We start from the raw sequence: 19,227 nt of genomic DNA on the forward strand, positions 1-19,227 counted from the left end.
AATCTAAGGCATTTTTACTCACCGAGAGGGGTATGGCCAGGGCTGTTTTTGGGGGGTTGGGGCTGGGGGCTAACCTCCGCCGAGCGCCTTCTTATCTGGGCGGCACCTCGGTCTATCGTGTCCCCCGGGGAAAGGTGGCGGCGAAGAGGCACCCCAGTGGGACTCACACTCCCTATGCTGCCAGGGATGGGGCTGAGTGCTATGGTGGGGGGGCACGGGGGGGTGTTTGGGGTTGGCCGGGGAGGCAATGGTGGGGAGGAGAGGAGTGGACAAGGAGGTATGGAGGCCTGGGGAGAGAGTAGTGGCTACAGTCAGTGGACAAAGGCATGGGGAGGATGAGGATGAGGCCAAGGAGTGGGGACACAGGGAATTGGAAGATGGGTGACCAGGGGGGCATTGATAAGGGGAGACCAGGGTTATGTCGGAGCGTGTAGGGGGGGGAGGGCCAGGGATGCTGATGGCCAGGGGTTGCAGGCAGGGGTCGGCAGGGTCAAGGCTGCCCACTGAGGACCATGGTGAGCCTTCCGGACCCCCACTGACCACCACAGTGCTGGAGACATTGGGGCTGATGGCCGGGGTCAGGCGTGGGGAGGGGCCTCTGCTGTTGGGGTCCCCTGGTGGGTATGTGCCCTCGCTGCCAGAGCTTAGCCACAGGGAGTCCTGGGAGGGAAGGGGAGAAGGGTTACCATTGTTGTTGTTAGTAGGAGTAATGATTTTCTATGCCATTTCAAGTAGTTTTAAAAGTAATAGGTTTTTCAGATGTTAAATTTTAGTTAAAAATAATAATATACGCATGAAATAAAGGGAAGCAAAAGCAAGAAAGTTTTGTTTAGTCGGCGCAACATCTGTGGTCATGTGCCGGAGAGAGACAGAAGGGGAAGGAATTATAGAAGGGAACAGATCCCAGGAGATGGGACACAACCACCGATTAATACCTGGTACCCATTCACCGCTGGGTGGACAGGGTTGTAGGGTATCGGAAAAGCCGCCAAAATTTTTCCACTTTGCCCGGGAATCGAACCCGGGCTCTCTCGGTTGTGAGCCGAGTGTGCTAACCACTGCACCACGAAGCCCCCCACAAAAGCAAAAGAAAAAGAACAAGAACAAGAAGACCAAGAAGAAATAAGAGAGAGAGGTCATTGGCAGGTGTTGTTATACATGGAACTGACAATAAATAGTTAGATTGGCATTATGGTAAATAACACAAGGGTGAACACTGTATTCTGTCTCCTCATTCATGTCCCATTCTCTGATGTGACTGAACCACCTCAGAATGTTGCAATGACCCACCTTTAATTTACCCTATACATTTCCTTTCTCATAGCACCATATTAAACCTTCTGTTGACACTATTCTGACCCTCTCTGTTCACATTACAGGCACTCATCACCACACATTTGTCCTTCATGTCAACTGTGCAGTTCTGATCCTACAAATGCCATTACCTGGTCTTTCATGTTCTGACACCACCTGTTTGTTGGCCCAGAGGAGTCATCACTTGCTCTTGTCTGTTCATTTTGTCTTAATTCCAGTATTCACTCAGTCCCTTCCACTCTCTCTCGCAAACACTGTGAACTTGCTATTACAAGAAAGATTCCCTCCACTCGTAAGCATTTAAACACTCTGGCTAGCAAATATGGACTCGTCTTTCTCTTGCCATCACTACAGCTACAGAAAAGTCTTTAGCGAATGGAATATATCAAAAAACTCCTCATCTAACTACTGAAAGAGGAGGCATGTAAGGAAAAACTGACCTCATCATGTGGTGGATGGAAACCAGCATTATTGTTGTGGTGGTGGTGTTGGTGGAGGTGGTGTTGTTGGTAGTGGAGCGGGTGGTGGTGGTGGGGCTGTGGGTGGTGTGAGTGGTGGGGGGGGTGGGGGAGGTAGAGGTTCCAATGGGGTTGAGGTTTTGGATTAGGGTGGGTGTGTTGGTTGGGGTTGGGCTAAGGGTGGGGGCTGAGGTGGTTGTGGGTGCTGGTGGTGGAGGAGGAGCCAGAGGAGGGCTGTGGGGGGTGGGGCAGGTCGCCGGTGCTGCAGGACAGCTCACTCACATCGCGGCTGGTGTGGCCTGCACTGGACCCGCCAACACACGCTGACCGATATGAGTCTGAGGGTATGAAAAGGGAAGTGTTGCTCAATGGTTCAAAGGAATACTTGTATGTAGTTGTGGAAGCATGGAGTGAAAAAAATCATATACTAATTTTACTAATGAACTAAAAATTTGTGAACAGATCTACCTGTTAGTGAATAAAATGTTAACAGTTGTATTACAGACTGGATCTTTTTATCAATAGTGCTACTGTTATCATGGTTATGCACAGGGTTACTATGACTATGTCAAAACACACAAAGGTAAACACACACACCTTTTTTGAAAGGTCGGTGGTGGCCTGCTACACCACCTTGACAGTGAAGGTGGAGTAGAGGAAGGCAGGAAGGGAGACAAAACACATTAGTGGCACCCCACACACAAACACACACACATGCCCCAAAGACTTGCAGTTGGATCTAGGCATCAACATAAAACTACAACAATAGAGTCTGACTCGGCTTTGAAGTCAGTTTGGGCGGGGCCCGCTCAGGGAGTTCCTGGCCATAGCACTGCCAAATCTTATTTAATGTATACAGAATGTATGATACATAGTTTCAAATAATACGCAGATGACCTATGAGGGAGAAAATGATGTAATGGGGGTGATGCGGCAGTGCTGTGAAGAGGTTCGGGCCCCACCCATACTGACTTCACATTTGTCAGACTATAGTAACACTATACATAGCTACATTGCATGGTGTAGTAACCCACCTCACAAATAATGACACAGACTAATGTAACACATCTACCTGGCTAAGCACAACAGAATCAAAAGGGAAGGTATAATTGAAAAAAACTTTCACAGCCTTTGGTTACATTGATTTTGTTTAACCCTATAACTCAAACTGCTTGGTTAGTAACACATCCTGTCCTGACCACTGTCAGTATACACCACAAATAAACTATTAAGTCAGGCATATTGATATTATTCCCTAAAGGGCGAGGATGTAAAGTGAAATCGGTTCTCCCCATACAGCAATCTTTTGACATTTTCCTGAAAATTACTCACCTTCCATTATCAATTTCATGGCTCTGCCTAAGCTAATAGCTTTAAAATTTATGAGTGTTCTCTTTAGCCATCCTTCCTCTTCAATCTGCCACAAACACAAAGTCTCTGTGTCAAGTGGTGTTTCCATGGTGACATGATGAAGTGCAGTAACTTTTACCTTGCAGCAGGCCTGTGATTGGAACGCAACATAAGTTTTGGGTGGTGCGGTGTAGCTAGTGGCCCTCCTCCTCCCCCACTCCCTACACACACATTCCACTTACATCATGCCACATTATTTTACATACAGTCTTATTTTTTTACTTCTCAATATCTATTTCAAGTGTGGTACTCCAAGAAGAACTCACAACACAGGGGAACTTAGCACTCAGCAGTGTATCTTGTGCATGTGGCTTCACTCAACCCTGCTGCAAAGCCCCTTCATTAACCTAATAATTCTGAACTTGATAACCCTGAAGGGTGGTAGCATGCATCTTCAGGAGCCTCAATATCACTTCCACCATCCCTGTAATGAAATTGACCTACAGGATGGCCACCAAAGCGAGGTTGCACAATAACAGAGCTCAGCCTTCCTGATAAGACAAGAGGCTGGACTTCAATGCTTCTGCCATCATTGTCTTCAACACTAACACAGCTTTTGAAGCTTTAAAAGTCACTTTCAGCTCTCTTCCAATCGTGCTCACATTGAGAGCTCTTTTGGGAGCAAAAGGAGGCTTATGAGGAGTCGAGGTCTTTGGCTGTGGATAATCAAGATCCAAATAACTCCAATCCAAATCCAAAATAACTTTCCTCCTACCATTGTTAGTCACGGAAACAATGAGAATGGCACAGAGGAGTTGTGTGGCAGCCTAGGAGTTACGCTGACCAATAAATCCCCAGACATTCAAAATTAGGGTGGAAAATGGCAAATCAGGAAAGCCTGTCACCCGCCCTTGATCTGGCAACCGGAAAAACCTGTCACCTGCTCTTTATTTGGCAACCGGAAAAACCTATCACCCGCCCTTTAGGGGTTAATTTTTCTCCAAAGAGATTGTTTACCAGTGATGGAGTCATCTGAGGGAGGGTTGGAAATGGGTTCATCTGCCCCTTTGAGGAAGCGTGACACCAGACACATCTTCTCCACCACCTCCTCCATGCGTGGTCGCCTGTCTTGGTTGTGGTCCCAGCACCTGCGGAGGGGTGGGATGACAATGTGAGGTGAAGGAGATGAAGGGAGGAAGGAGCTGGATGTAGTAAAATGGGGAAATATTTTTGGTAGTGGCAACAAAGGAAAATGAATTCATAGGTTATAGTCATACAGCATATTTGAATAGCTATTCAATATTGTCACCTAGCAATGGGACATGGCAGTGGTCAGACCAAGTCAGGAGCAGAGGGTGCTAAGTCTCTGGGTACAATCAAGCCTCCTTACGATTCTGACCTTGACAACATACAATATTAACATTTAAGTAACGAGGGTTACTTGTCTGTACTGCTTGAAGAACTAAAGCAGATCATCATAGTTCTCAGTGGGGATAAAAGGATAAGGGAGATATTCATAGAATTACCTATCAGCCTTATCTTAAGCCTTTCTCTCAGGTCAGTGCTATCTGAACAGCAGATGGCAGCTATTTCAGCATGTGACACACTACCTAGAAGTCAATGCAGCTCATAGTGGCTTGACCAAGTTAATGAATCGTGCCATAAAATACTTGGAGTAGGAAGGTGGGCTGCATGGACCCTGGACAGATGGTGTCAAAAGGGTTAACAAGATAATGTGGCCTCCCAGCATATGTCCTTGTTGATTAATTGGTAGAATCCAGTTTTGGTCCATTACCATCCAACACAACACCTTCTTTCCTACACTTCTCCATCCCTCTCTTCATTTTAAGCCACCTTCCCCCTCCCTTCACCAGCATCCCTGACATCTCAGCTCTCACTATTACTCCTTCATCATCACTATTTTTCATTATAGCAATGGAGACAGGCAAAAGGTAAGAAAAAATAAATAATTAAAAGAAAACCTGCAATGCAATAACTCAACTTTCCATTAGCATAAACCTCCCTTCTTCCTTCCCTCCCTCCCTCCTTCTTTTCCACACACCATCCCACCTGCTCACCGCTTCATGAGGTTCTCCAGCAGCTTGGGGCAGCCCGTGATGAGTGGCGGACGCACCCTCTGATGGACGGCCCACATGATGCGCACCGCCAGCCCCAGGTCCTCAAACGGGACGCGTCGTGTCACCACCTCCCACAGGATGATGCCCCAGCTGTACACATCACACTTCTCAGTGTAAATCTTCCCTGTGGAAAGGCAGAGGGGTGCAAATAGGATGTGTTGAAAGACTAGTGGGGGGCATCTGGGGGAAATGTGAAGAAGGTAAACAGTATATGTGGACAGGTGGGAAAATAGGATAAAGTGTATGATGAATGTACAAGTTACAAGGAGCAACATATATCGGAGTAAAGGGGAAGAAGGTTTAGTGAACCTCTATTCCACCTCATCACTCACCTAAGATACAGGCAATACAAATGTCCGAACCAATTAGAGAAAATAAGGATGATAAATGAAGAAGAAAACGAAGAAAACAAAGAAGAAGAAAACAAGAACAAGATACCTAACGAAAAAAACAAGAAGAAAAAGAAGAAGAAAAGACAGGTAATAAGAGAGGGAAAGGAGCAAACCTTAATATTTCCCTTACTGAATAAAGAATACCCCACATGGCACCCTCATCTGATGGCAAATACTCTGCCCTCTCCAGTGATTGACTTTATCACTGGAAAAAAAAAAACTATTCATGAATTTAAAGTTACACTTGATTAACTGAGGTTTGGAGATGGGACCCCATGAGTGTAGCTCAATACCCATATATCACAACTAAGTAAATACATGCAAATGCAGACTGGATAAGTACATACACTAATGAACAATTAAACAACACAAACTGAGTACACACATATACTTACTCCCACATGAACACAGTCACCCACAAACACATGAACACAGTCACCCACAAACACACGAACACAAACGTACCCTCAAACACCTCCGGGGCCATCCAGGCGGCCGAACCCCTGTTGTCAGACATGAAGGTGCTGAGCTCACAGGCCGTACCGAAGTCACAGACCTTCAGCACCTTGGCGCCCTTGGTTAGCAGAAGGTTGGGTGGCTTGAGGTCCCTGGGGTGGAGAGGCCGAGGAAGCGAGAATTAAGGGAGAGATCAAGGATGTAGACATAGGAAACACAAGGAATTTAAGTAAGGTAGGTATTTAGGTAAGATTTTTTAGCTGGGGAATTTAAGGAGGGTAGGTATTTAAGTAAGACAGATCCTTGTGTGGCAGAGACGTTAAGGAAGGGTGTGTTGGAAGAGACTGAGGAAGTAGTGCAGGGAATTTAGTAGTAAAACATATCCTTGTGTACCCTCGTGTGGTGGAGAGACTAAGGAAGGATGTGTGAAAAGCAAGAGCAAAGATGTAGACATGGGAAGTAATGGGAATATATTTAGCTGTTCGACATAAAAGGTCAATGTTGGTTGAAGGGGTGGTGAAAGGTGGCACACCCCTGGAGAATTAGATGAAGCCACAATCTTCTATTATGGTAGCTTGATGGACAGAGTGAGCTTTGTACATTTGAAAGTGCAGTGGAGGCCTGAAAATTGTGTATATATAGCTTGGCCCAGAGCATGTGAACTATAATAAGTCCTTTTTGAGCTATTATTTTTCCATTCTTATAATTAAACTGTAATATCATAACCTACATATTGTTTAACCTGAGGAAGCATATATACAACTTTTCAAGATAGGGTTTACATAAATCTGACAAAGGGGATAAAAAGGCAAGACAATATAATTTAAGTTCTGACAAAGGAACAAAAAATGCAAGACAATTCAAATCTAGTTCCAAGAGTGTCCTGGTTCTCCTATCTTGAACGAGTAAAAGCTAAATGAAAAGCAGGAAAACATCACAAGGTAGACATGTCTGTACTGCCTCTCCTTCCCACCCACCTGTGTAAGAGGGGCCGGGGCTGTATGGAGTGTAGGTAAGCGACAGCCTTGGCACACTGGAACAGCCAGGAAATACCGTGCGCCAGGTTGTACTTGGTGTTTGGGGAGTTGTGAAGCACTGAAACATATGATGGTGAGAGTGATGATGAAACAGCAAAAGTCAACACCCACCTGTTAACTCATTAGGTATTGTTTTTGTCCCACTCCCCCTTTTTAATTCTCCTTACTTTACTGTCACTGTCTCTCTTATTTTTCATATCCATGTCTGACGGGGCTCTGTTTGGGTCTTAGGGTCATATTTTAAAACATTTCGTCGCCGAAACTCACATATTTGACAAGGCTTTCATATGAGTTGAGGGCATTTCCAGTAGTTTTATGACATTGGTGGTAGTTTGACCCTTCCTCAGTAGCATGAGCCTAAAGAAACACTCATTAGATCCCTCCATTGACCTTTAGCAATAGTTGATGTGAGAAGCGAGTGTCCTATAATGCCGGACTATATCACAGTTTATTTTCCCTTGATGCCCTTACATGGATCTCGATAATGAGAATAATAATAACAATAAAAGACCATTGCAATTCTAATTCCAATGAGGCAGGGTGACAGGTCAGTGAGAGTGAGGATACAAAAGGTCAAATTTGTGGGTGTGAGAGGGTGACCCCTTAACCTGTTGACTGCAGATTTCCTACAAGAAGACATCACCAAGCTAGAGGAATGCATCAAAAAGTGGCTGCTACAATTCATTGAAGAAAAATGTAGTCATGCACCTTGGGAGGGGATATCCAGCATACTAATACCACATGGGAAACACTCCACTATCCACCACAGAGGCAGAGAAAGACATGGGAGTATATGTTATCAGGCTACTAGTGAAAGCCAAATTCGTTCCAATCGCAGCAGATGGGTTAAAATATGGAAGGGCAGGCTTTCTCTCTTAATTTGGAGAGGGAAGGTGAGTGGAGACAGGAAGGGATTGAATCAGTATGTTATGAAAAAAGGGTTACTCTATTAGGAATTCTGAGGAGTCCACCTTAGAATAAAAAGACGAATGTAAATATATACATGAAATTATTACATGCATACAGATTCATTATAATACATACCTTTTACTCTCAACTTAACAGACTAATGTGACGTGAAGGGCAATCATTAAATCTGAACTGTACAAATGTAAAAATTACTTTACAATCTGACACACTTTTACTTTGAGCACCACAGACCCGGGCCAATACGACGGAGATGAGCACCGAGGCTATGCACAGCTATAGCGTATGCCCCCAGTATTTATTTATTTATTTTTTTACAGAAAGGGAGACAGCTCAAGGGCAATAAAAGAAAAAACAAAAACAAAAAAGCCTACTAGGTGCTGCTCCAACAAAATCAAACAGCGCAAGAGGTCAAAAGAGAGGTCAATTAATTAACTTTTATGGTTATATATTCACTACCACTGTTAAAGATACTCACGGTGGTACAGGGAGCCTCCATCGGCATACTCAATAACCAGGCACTTGCAGATACCGGATGTGCAGGCCCCGTACAGGTGGATAATGTTCTCATGCTGTACACGTGCCAGCTGCTGCACCTCATTGTAAAACTCATTAACCTGTGGGTGGGGAGATTCATTAGCCCACGAAGAACAATTACAGATGAGGAGATTGATTAACCTATAAGACATAAACTTGTATAAATTGTGGGTCAGGAGTCTTGTTAACTTATGATGCTTATAACTTTCTACATTGATGGTGACTATAATAAATTTTGTATATGCTGTTGGGAAAGTCTTGTCCACCTATGATGCTTAGAACTCTACCGTGTGGATGACTATAATGCATAAAACTAAGTAACCTGCAAGTAAAACATTTCTTACCAATGATACAAACAATATAATGATCTTAAGTGAGGAAATTTTTTATGATGCTAACAACTTTCTACCTTGATGGTGACTGTGATACATAAAAATTACTAATCTGAAGGTAAATAATATTCTAATTAAAGATATACACAATAATATGCTAATCTATAGGTATATCTGACCATCTTTATTATTAAAATGCAATATTATAATCTTTATCATTTGAATTATACTTCCCCAAATTTAGTCCACCAGCTTAGGAACATATAAACATGAAATAACTTACAAATGACAATACATCACATAACTCTTCAAGAGAATGAATTAATTTTCACACACTGCTCATCACCTCAAAGAACAATTTTACAGGGAGACGTTTAGCCAAGTCTGTACAGTAAATGAAATAGTGTGTGCCAGTAAACGATGCTGCCATTATTTCTCACCTCTGACTCTGTTTCCACTTTCTTCACTGCCACCATCAACCCCCGCCATAGCGCCTTGTACACCACCCCAAATGAGCCCTTACCGATGCTCTGGAATGGTGAGGTTACAAATTAAACAAGGGAACGAGTACACGTTAGTTAGTATATCAACATTCAGGGGCATGACCCTCTATTATGTCTTACTATCTAAACCTTAGACTGTAATGTAGCAAGGGAAGTGGCAAGGAAAATATATAGCACCAAGTTTGGTGGTGACCTGGTATGCCAACTTGAACTGGGTGTATTTTGATAGTTTTACAGTTGATAGTTTTTGATAGTTTGAGGCAAAACTCATGACTCAAAACTAATTATTAACCAAAAAGATAAAAGGTAATTTTGGGGACATATGCTATTGCTGCGGTACTCATCTCCTTCACATTAACCTTCAACACTAAGGTGATTAAAAACAATTACCCTGGGGCACAGGGCCAGTGTGACATTGGATTACCAGTTTACCTTCCCCAGGTACCCATTTATTGACCGGCCTTGTAGCTAGGCATGTCAACTACTGCGCTACAGAGGAGCCTGACCTAACTCAACTAAAGCTAACCTAACCTTACTTGACCTGTGCCAGCTGCCAAAATGTTATAAACAGAAATAAACTCCTCAACGTATCCCCTTTAGACCATATTTTAAGAAATAAAGATATCATGAGTGAGTGTTAGGCAACGGAAAGCAATACAACAGAGCGTTATGTGAGCATAAAGAACTTCAAACAGCAGAGTGCATCATAAAAGTGTCCTTTGCAGCGAGACAGTGTACTTCAGGAATATCAACATGACTACCATGTAAACAAATAACTACCATGTAAACAAAATATCTGCCAAGTAAGCAACATTAACAATCTATACAAGGCAAGAATTAAACACTGCTGCAGGTGATGTGAGGTGAGTAGACTTGTGCCTCAGCGTGGAAGGATACTCGAGGGTGAGGTGAGGCGATAAGGACGGGAAGAACGGTAACGAGGGGCTGGGACAGGTGCTGCTGCAGGTGACTCAGGACCTGAAGCACCCACACTTCTTTTTTCCCTGACGTGTGAGGCCAATTAATAGCTTCTGGGGCTTGAGGAGGCGGAGAGTGACGGAGACGAGTCAGACATAATACAGACGAGGACTTAGGAAAGAAATGGTTGACAGAGCCAGCCAGGTGTACCTCCAGCAGGTGAACTTCATCAGCATCTATTTCCTGGCAGTTCTCGATGGGGCTCTCCATGGCAGACAGGTGCATCCTCGTCCTCACGGCATCCTATCCTCACAACATTCTCGTGACAATTTCTTATCCTCGCCGAGCCTCCGTTCAGCTGCTCCGCGTCCTCCTCTTCTTCTTCGCCCGCCCCTCTTGGTACCGGTACTGGTACCGATGCTAGCGGTACCTGCTTAACGGTAATGCTGGTCTTGGCACCGAAAGTCTCAGTACCGATACCGTAAAGTGCTTGCGCCAGCCGATCAGAGAGCGCAACCCGAGTCTGGAGTTGCGCTCTTTAGACGGATGTTTGTGCCCTCCAATCTTGAGAGAGAGAAAAAAACAGGGCCTTTGCGGAACGAGCACCGCCTCGCCAGGAGGCTTGTACCGCCAGGCTGACGACCTGCCAGGCGGAGATGGATACCGAGAGTAACTAACTAACGGGGAGCATACGTCCAGGGAGCGTCGCTTCGCCCACCGCCCTATCCATCCGAAGCCTCTCACGGCAAAATCGATCAACTTGCCTCCTTCATTCAAGGTTATCTCGTACAGAAACAATCCAATGAGCAGGATCGGCGTCCAGGAGACGCCCCATATATATATATATATATATATATATATATATATATATATATATATATATATATATATATATATATATATATATATATATATATATATTTGACGTCCACTCCCCCCTCTAGCCCCCTAGTGATAAGACCTGTACGATCTGCTGCCCGCCTAGTTGTCGCCTGAACAAAGTAATCATTCGATCAGTATTCGGTTTATTCGGCTGTGAAGAGTAATCAAAACCGAATTGCACGGTTTGCAGAAAATACTCGGTTTCCCCACCCCATACAGACAACAGACGCCGCACTGACACAGTCTGCGAACTTATATTATACAGAACGATTACATGTCATCGAAGGAGGCTGGAGTTGTAAGGAACATCGGCTATTATTTCTGATATTGAATTTTGAAGTATTCGTCAGATTATTCGCAGAATACGAATAGGCTACTTTTCTCTTGTATTCGAATATGAATGAGAAGACATTGATTTCTATCAATAATTATTTAAATAGGAATACGAATATACTCAAATACGGTATTCGAATACCGAATATGAATACTTCATCCCTGGAGGCCCGCCGAGATTGCCTGTGTCGGTGGACGGTGGATAGTGCAGCATGGGCTCGCCACTCTGCGGCCTGCGCGCCCCAGCTTCTGGCTCTTCAGTACCGCTATCAACGGTACAGAGTTTAGCGGTACCAGCCCAGCCCAACGTCTTGGAGGCTTAAGTACTCCTCGGAGGGAGATCGGAATGGCTGGCTCTCGATGGTTGCGGGTAAATCTTTTCAACGGGACGCACCTTCGAGGAATACGTGGGAAGTGGAACTTAGGAGGTATATGGATGAAAAAGGGAGAGCACAGGCGTTGTAAAACATAAAATTAAGAAAAAGAAACCCTAGAACAATTTATGATAGAATGTGACTATTTTAGAATACACAGGCAAAAATTAGGTGTAGCAGGAACACAAATTATTAAAAGAGAGGAGTGGGAGGAGAGCAAGGAAGGGAAAAACAGAGGAAGAAGCTCTGTAGTAAAACACAGGGGAGATAAAGACACACAAAACAAAAGAAACATGAAAACAGGTCAAAAGAAGAGGAGAAGGTTGCGGGAAATTCTCTCCAACCGACGGCACACTATTCAGGGAACGTTTTTGTTTACGTTATCAGTATAGAAAAAAAATGTGTTAAATGGTTTAGCAATGCACCTCATCGTCACCAACATCCCAAGGAGGTTCCGCTCGACCGATTTGAGGGATTTCTTCTCGGAATTCACGGAGAAGGAGGCGTTTAATTGCTTCCACTTCCGCCACAGACCTCAAACTCAACTGGTCTACATACTTAATCGGTCATCCCAGGCTCAACATGACTCTGGGAGGGATGATAAAACTAATGCGAGCCACAGCAATAATGAAGACACCTCGGAAAGTAGTCAAATAAGAGACAGCAATGATTCCAAACCTGGTGAACCTGACCCTAATGAACCCACGACTGTCAGAGATTTTGGACCTGATGAACCTGATGTCCCTAAGACTGTCGGAGATTCCATACCTGGTGAAGCTGACCCTAAGACTGTCGGAGATTCCATAACTGATGACCTTAAGACTGTCGGAGATTCCATAACTGATGACCCTAAGACTGTCGGAGATTCCATAACTGATGACCCTAAGACTGTCGGAGATTCCATAACTGATGACCCTAAGACTGTCGGAGATTCCATAACTGATGACCCTAAGACTGTCGAAGATTCCATAACTGATGACCCTAAGACTGTCGGAGATTCCATACGTGATGACCCTAAGACTGTCAAAGAGGGTAGTGGAATTAATAGTGGACCAAAATCAGAAGGTGCAAGTGATGATTCCGGCTCTCACTGGGTAAACTCAGGCCTGGCTGGTCTGACGTCCCTCATTAGTGAAAAGAAACAACGAATCAGACGCTACACTAAATGGCCACAACACAACACTTACAAGACTTTGATAGAAAAAGTAGAAAATCAAGACTCAACTGAAGGAGAAAGGGGAAAATCGGGGTGTGTTGAAGGTAAGGATGAAGCCAAAGAGGGACAAGATGAGGCAGACAGTGGCGTAACTGATTACAAAAAGTTGGGTCTGTGAGGCATACAGTTAGCCTTTGGTGGTAAACTAAATAATATGGGTGGATTAACATTAAGCATCTGTATAGTATATATATATATATATATATATATATATATATATATATATATATATATATATATATATATATATATATATATATATATATATATATATATATATATATTTAAAACAATAATTTTCTTATAAATTAAACAAAGCACCTTAATCCCTTGGAACTTTTCTGCCATATCTGTTCAAAGAAATATAATACAAGGGAGGTAGGATTTTGCCCCTTCCCCATTGGTTTGAGCATTTTGTTATTTACTGTGCAATCTGGGAGTGTAGCTGTATGTGTTTATCGTAGGTGCATGGTGGTGAACGCAAACAGGTCCCGCCCCCCCCCCTACATATTTTTTTTCGCTCACTGTAAACTTCAGCCCCTGATGTTTTCTCTTAGCCCCGAATGTTTTTGAACCCTAGAAATGCCCCTGGTCAGGTCAGTTTAGGTTAGGTTCAAGTCAGGTTAGCCTCGTTAGGTTAGCCAGTCAATGTTACTCCCTCGCTCTTTTTGTAATTATTATTTTTTATTATTTTTTTCCATTTTCCTATTGTTTTTCTAATTTACAGTAATTATGCCATAGGCGAGTTTTGTAAAAAAAAGAAAGAAAAAAAATATAGGGGAGATAGGGAGTTTAGGTTACGTTAGGTTAACTAGTACCTGCTAGTTGCTACTGTTACTTGCTGCGGTGACTTGTGACTTGTCTTCATGTGTAAATGTAAACAATGAAATGTTCAGCACTCAAGAAAGAAAAAAATGTACAGAAATAAATTAATCTTTCATTTTCATAAATAAATTAATAATTAAAAAAAATAATGAATAAATATCAATACTTTATGATATACCTATATGTTCTTCCAAACTTATATAAATATTCTTCAGAGTTTCAAAGAAAACTTCAGGACACTGTTTTTAAGGGGTAATAATTCAATTTTCTTTGCTCTCTTTGTAAGAGTGTGATATTTACTAACCATAATATTTATTATTTTTGGGGGGACAGAGTATGCTGTGTCCCCCCTAACTCAAACTTTGAGGGGGACATGTCCCCCCAGTCCACCCCATGAGTTACGCCCCTGGGCAGACAAAGAAAAGAAAAAGAAAGATGGCAAACAAAGTGAAGAAGTAGCTCTCTGTCGCCTGATGGAAAAGGAGGCACCAAAAAGGGCTTGCTGTGTGCTGGACATAAAGGATGAACACCAGGAAGCCTTTTATAAGAAGTACAACCACAAGCACTGGGTGACACAGCACGGAGAAATCCTGCCCGAGCGCTGCTACCTGCTGAGGGTGGACTTCTCGGGCCTGAGCCGGCGTGACGGTGAGTTTGCAGCAGAAGGTGGATGATTGATATGGAGTTTTTAATTTTTTTCCTATTTAGGTGTTTTGCAGCATGTTTTTTTACCCCAATGTACACATAATGACATCCCAATGAATGCAAATCATTTTTATACCCCAATGAATGTGAGGTGTCTTTTTAGCCCAATGAACCCCAATATTATCCTATTGAACATAAATTGTCTGTTTACTTCAATGATCCCTGATTGCGAAATACACCCCAATGTTCATTAGGGTAAAAAGATGTCATTTTACTCTACTGTGCGTCAACGTAGACCCAATGTCAATTAAAAATTCAGAACAAATAAAAACCTGTTAACTTAAATTCATGAAAATTTAATGTATACATCTGCTTTTGCCCCACAAAAATCAGCTTTATCCCATTGTTTTCACAGCCACAAATGATGACTACAAGACCCGGCAGGAGCTGAGCGCCCTCAGTCTGGAGCCAGGCCACCTCTGGACCTTTTGAGTTCCAGCCTCCCCCAATGATGCCCCAAGGGAATGTGGGCACCACAACTCGCCACTTTCAGGAGTTGATACGCAGCTGCCAGCTGCCAGGGAGCCTGATAAAAAAGCTTCGCCTGGGGAATCCAAAAGGCAGGTATGTGAAGTGGTCTGTTGTTCATTTATCTTTTGCATTCATTATAAATTTCCTTCTGTACCTGTTTCCTAGACTTTTAGATGCAAATTTGTACTTTTCTGCATCAGAGATAAAGTAAAATAAAAAGTTAACAATAACCCTTTCACACACCAAAAGTTTAACAAGTTTCTCTTTCCACTGCGACATCCGTCAGGGGCTCCCTAAGGGGCCTCTTGTAATGGCCTGAATGTGCGGCAAAATTTTTTCATGTTATCAAGTTCACACACAAGTATTCTTTTTTCTTGTCATTATTTTATATCGTTGGTTTTGAAAGAGATTATTCTGCGTTATGAAAAAAAAATCAAGAAATGTAAATAAATAGCAAAGTTTACTGACTCCGAAAAAAACATTGATTAAAGATAAATAAGAAATGCTTACGTTCACCATCTCGTAGCTTGAAACTTCCAGAGTTGACTTTTTATGATTTTATGAATTTTCATACGACCAGTAGTTCTTTAGAAAATGGAGGAAAACTATATTTTCTGTCTATTCTGTTCTCTCCAGTAGAAGCAACAGTTGAAGGGCAGCAAACAAAACACAACAGGCAGGTCATGGCTGTCAAAATAGAAGTCAATTTTGTCTGGCATAGAATTTTGATAATAACAAACATGACTATTAGCGCACCTCTTTGCTGTCTGGGAGAACTTCGCCAGACGCAATAATAATCATAATAATTACCACTAAGCCTCTCTTCCTAACACTCTCTGCTGCATTTTTTTTCACTTTTTCCATCACCACCTTCACTTTCATGAGAATCATCATGCTCTGTACAAATGGGTCTCAAAATCTCTTCACTTGATAATTTGTGAGCCATATTTTCTAATAGTAACAGTTACTGGTCCCACGAATATAAAACAAAATATTGTATTACGGCATGATCACTTTACATTGGAAGTAGAATAAATTTCACCAATTTCATCTGACAACTGTAATCAGGCTTACCAGAGCTCGGACACAATTTAAAGGGCGACAATCCGTGCTCTGGGCTGCCTGCTGAGAGCAACAGCACAGGCAATTATCACTTCAAATACAATAGCACGAGGGAGAGTTGGATTGATTTATTTTATAGGTCTGCCTTGGATCTTTGATGCAGAAAAAATTGTACGATTTTGAAAGATACTTTATTTTTGGTGAATTTTTAAAAGTGTTTTGATGCTATTTGGGTCAAGAAGCTTAGATGTAGGCAGATTCGTTTGGCCTTGAATCACGTCGTCATGGTGCGTCAAAGGTTGATTAAATTAATAAACAGATTTTTTCTAGTTGATTCATTCACATCTAACTTTGTTCTGAATCTTCCCTCTCAACTAAATTCATAACTCAGTGAACTAATCTCTCAGTTTATCAACCAGTTAATCAGTCACTGAATCTCCCTTCCAATTATGGGTCTTTCTCCTTTCTTTTTTGGGGGGCTTTGAGCTGCCTCATATCCTGTAAAAGAAATACATCAATGAATGTCTTGATGCACAGCGCATGAAGGGAGGTTTAGCAGGTTCCCTTAACTATGGAACTTCTGTGTCAGCCAGTGAAGAGGACACACAGACCCAAGGGGAAGACACTCGCCTTCACTGCTTGGGCCACCTCATCACAGCTCAGCAGACTTTGAGGAGGAGAGGAAGAAATGGAGGAGGAGAGAGGAGCAGGGAAAGGGATGCCAGCTGAAGGCCCGAGGATGGAGTTAGAGAGAGGAGGCAGAGGTAGAGGGATTGGAGCAAAGAGAAAGACAAAAGGAGAAGCATTATGGCAGAAAAGAGAGAGAAGATGAATTTGTGTAGAATTTAAACAGGTAGAACGGGAATGAAACAATAACATGTAAAGAAATAAGGACAAAGATAAAAAGGGACCATTGAGTTCACTGCTGCAGATCTGTCTAAATTTTCATGTTCAGTAAAGTATAAAGGGTCTTAAATATTAATTGAGTTAAGTATGTGGACAATATAAATGCATATTCGTTGATTACAAGTGTTTTCCACCTAAAATTGAGCCTCTCTTTGGCCACTCTTTACTTTTGTCTGTTGTGGGGTGGTGAGTGGCAGGCATTTTTTCTACACTTTTTGTTGCCTTGAGCCATCTCCTTTGTTGTAAAAAACAAAACATGTATGATTCATGCTTCAAATTAATTATGCATAAGTTTACTGTTATATCAGGTGCTAAGTATAATTCTAAAGATGATAACCTGGATTTTCTTATGTTTCCTTCCTGCTATTATTCCCATCTTTTCCTCCTTTCTTTTCAATCTTCTGTACCGTCGACCCTCCTCTTCAATTACTCTTGCTGTTCCTCCACCTCCTTCACTGCTTTAATTTCTGTTATTTTTTCAAGCTTCATCCTCTTTTCCTTTTCGATCTTATTTAATGTAGGCACCTCTCCCCACTTCCATGACATCCTCTTAACCTCCTTCCCATCCCTTCACTTCCTTTCCGTCCTTCACCTCCTTCCCACCCTCTTCACACAGGGCCGGGGCCAGAGGTAGAGGAGTGGGGCGTTATAAAACCCTTCCATGAGGCGTCACTTCACAAGACACATCAAGGGCAGCAGCTTTGAGAAGGAGCTTGGGGTGAGAAATACACACACACACACACACACACACACACACACACACACACACACACTCTAAATCTAAACATGTGCAGGATCAATTCAAAGATGTCTATGTTTTTATATTTATCATTGTTCCATCCTGCATATCATTCATTAATAAGCTCACCATTCCATTCACTTTATCACCTATCCAGCATCTTCTCACTCACTCAGGCATCTGTCATTTGGGGTGGGTGGGAGGAGTCAATCATTGAATCATTATCATATCATCATGTTCTTCTTTTATCACTCAAGCATCTAGCCATCAATTTTCAAACACTGATTTATTCATCCATTCCACCTGATAATATCTAATGAGTCAAGCAGTTTATTCATTCTTCATTCTTGCCATTTACTCATCCCCCCCCCCTCTCTTCATTCATCTATCAATTCATATATAAAACTAATAATAGTCACTCACCTGTAACACAAACATTCATGCCACACATTCACCCATAAAACTAACATTTATTCCTCATACTCCCCCATAAAACTAACATTCATTTCACATACTCATCTATAAAACCAACATTCATTCCACATACTTGCCCATAAAACTAACATTCATTCCACATACTCACTCATAAAACCAACATTCATTCCACATACTTGCCCATAAAACTAACATTCATTCCACATACTCACTCATAAAACCAACATTCATTCCACATACTTGCCCATAAAACTAACATTCATTCCACATACTCACTCATAAAACCAACATTCATTCCACATACTTGCCCATAAAACTAACATTCATTCCACATACTCATAAAACCAACATTCATTCCACATACTCCCCCATAAAACTAACATTCATTCCACATACTCAAAACTAACATTCATTCCACTATCCACACACTCACCTATAAAACTGACATTCATTCTGCACATTTACCCATAGAAATAACTTTTGGATTCCTCACACTCACCTTTCCTCTCCATCGTTCTCAGGTGACGTGGGACAAGGGAAGCTCGGGTCTCGTCTTCTACACTGACGAACAGTACTGGCGGGCACTGGAAGGCGACTTTGATGAACAGACGACAGATGAGTGGGACGTGGACATGTCTGTGTACTATGAAGAAGGTGTGTGTGTGTGTGTGTGTGTTTGCTCTGTTATTTGGCTGTGTATCTTTTTTTAGCTGAACAAGCAGTGATTCAGGCATTTTTCTATATATAGGCTAGGTTCCTAAAACTTACAATTTATGAATATGAAACAAGTTGCTGGCATCAAAGTAACATGATGAGCTACAGTCTAAGATCCTTTCTTCACAAATAACTTAATATGGATTCAGTGTGAAGGCAGTCTGAATTTCTTAAGTGCATTTGTCTTGACTAATCTCTCTCTT

At 42.4% G+C, this 19,227-nt stretch overlaps 3 protein-coding genes across 8 annotated transcripts in view; 2 read left to right on the forward strand and 1 right to left on the reverse strand.

Annotated features, from left to right (window-relative positions):
- The window catches only part of LOC127007200 (probable serine/threonine-protein kinase DDB_G0268876), a 44,105-nt gene extending 33,198 nt beyond the window's left edge, over window positions 1-10,907 (reverse strand). Inside the window, 11 exon segments of the mRNA XM_050877914.1 lie at window positions 23-209; window positions 397-660; window positions 1,755-2,110; window positions 2,370-2,405; window positions 4,140-4,270; window positions 5,201-5,384; window positions 6,118-6,260; window positions 7,086-7,203; window positions 8,551-8,689; window positions 9,382-9,471; window positions 10,573-10,907. Coding sequence (XP_050733871.1) covers window positions 23-209; window positions 397-660; window positions 1,755-2,110; window positions 2,370-2,405; window positions 4,140-4,270; window positions 5,201-5,384; window positions 6,118-6,260; window positions 7,086-7,203; window positions 8,551-8,689; window positions 9,382-9,471; window positions 10,573-10,647 — 1,723 coding nt within the window. The 5' untranslated portion in view covers window positions 10,648-10,907.
- Window positions 1-19,227, forward strand: part of LOC127007142 (uncharacterized) — a 95,642-nt gene that overhangs the window by 47,566 nt on the left and 28,849 nt on the right. The gene's annotated exons all lie outside the window — the stretch shown is intronic.
- The window catches only part of LOC127007140 (G patch domain-containing protein 3-like), an 82,995-nt gene continuing 75,751 nt past the window's right edge, over window positions 11,984-19,227 (forward strand). The window contains exons 1-2 of one of the 4 annotated variants that reach the window (XM_050877811.1): window positions 11,984-12,005; window positions 14,326-14,640. In XM_050877811.1, coding sequence (XP_050733768.1) covers window positions 14,466-14,640 — 175 coding nt within the window. In that variant the 5' untranslated portion in view covers window positions 11,984-12,005; window positions 14,326-14,465. Of the gene's footprint in view, window positions 12,006-12,762; window positions 13,212-14,325; window positions 14,641-15,129; window positions 15,262-19,227 lie in introns of those variants that run through there. The other 3 variants (XM_050877809.1, XM_050877810.1, XM_050877812.1) reach the window with 3 other exon arrangements.

This window comes from Eriocheir sinensis, chromosome 34, assembly GCF_024679095.1.
Source record: "Eriocheir sinensis breed Jianghai 21 chromosome 34, ASM2467909v1, whole genome shotgun sequence".
Lineage (NCBI taxonomy): Eukaryota > Metazoa > Arthropoda > Malacostraca > Decapoda > Varunidae > Eriocheir > Eriocheir sinensis.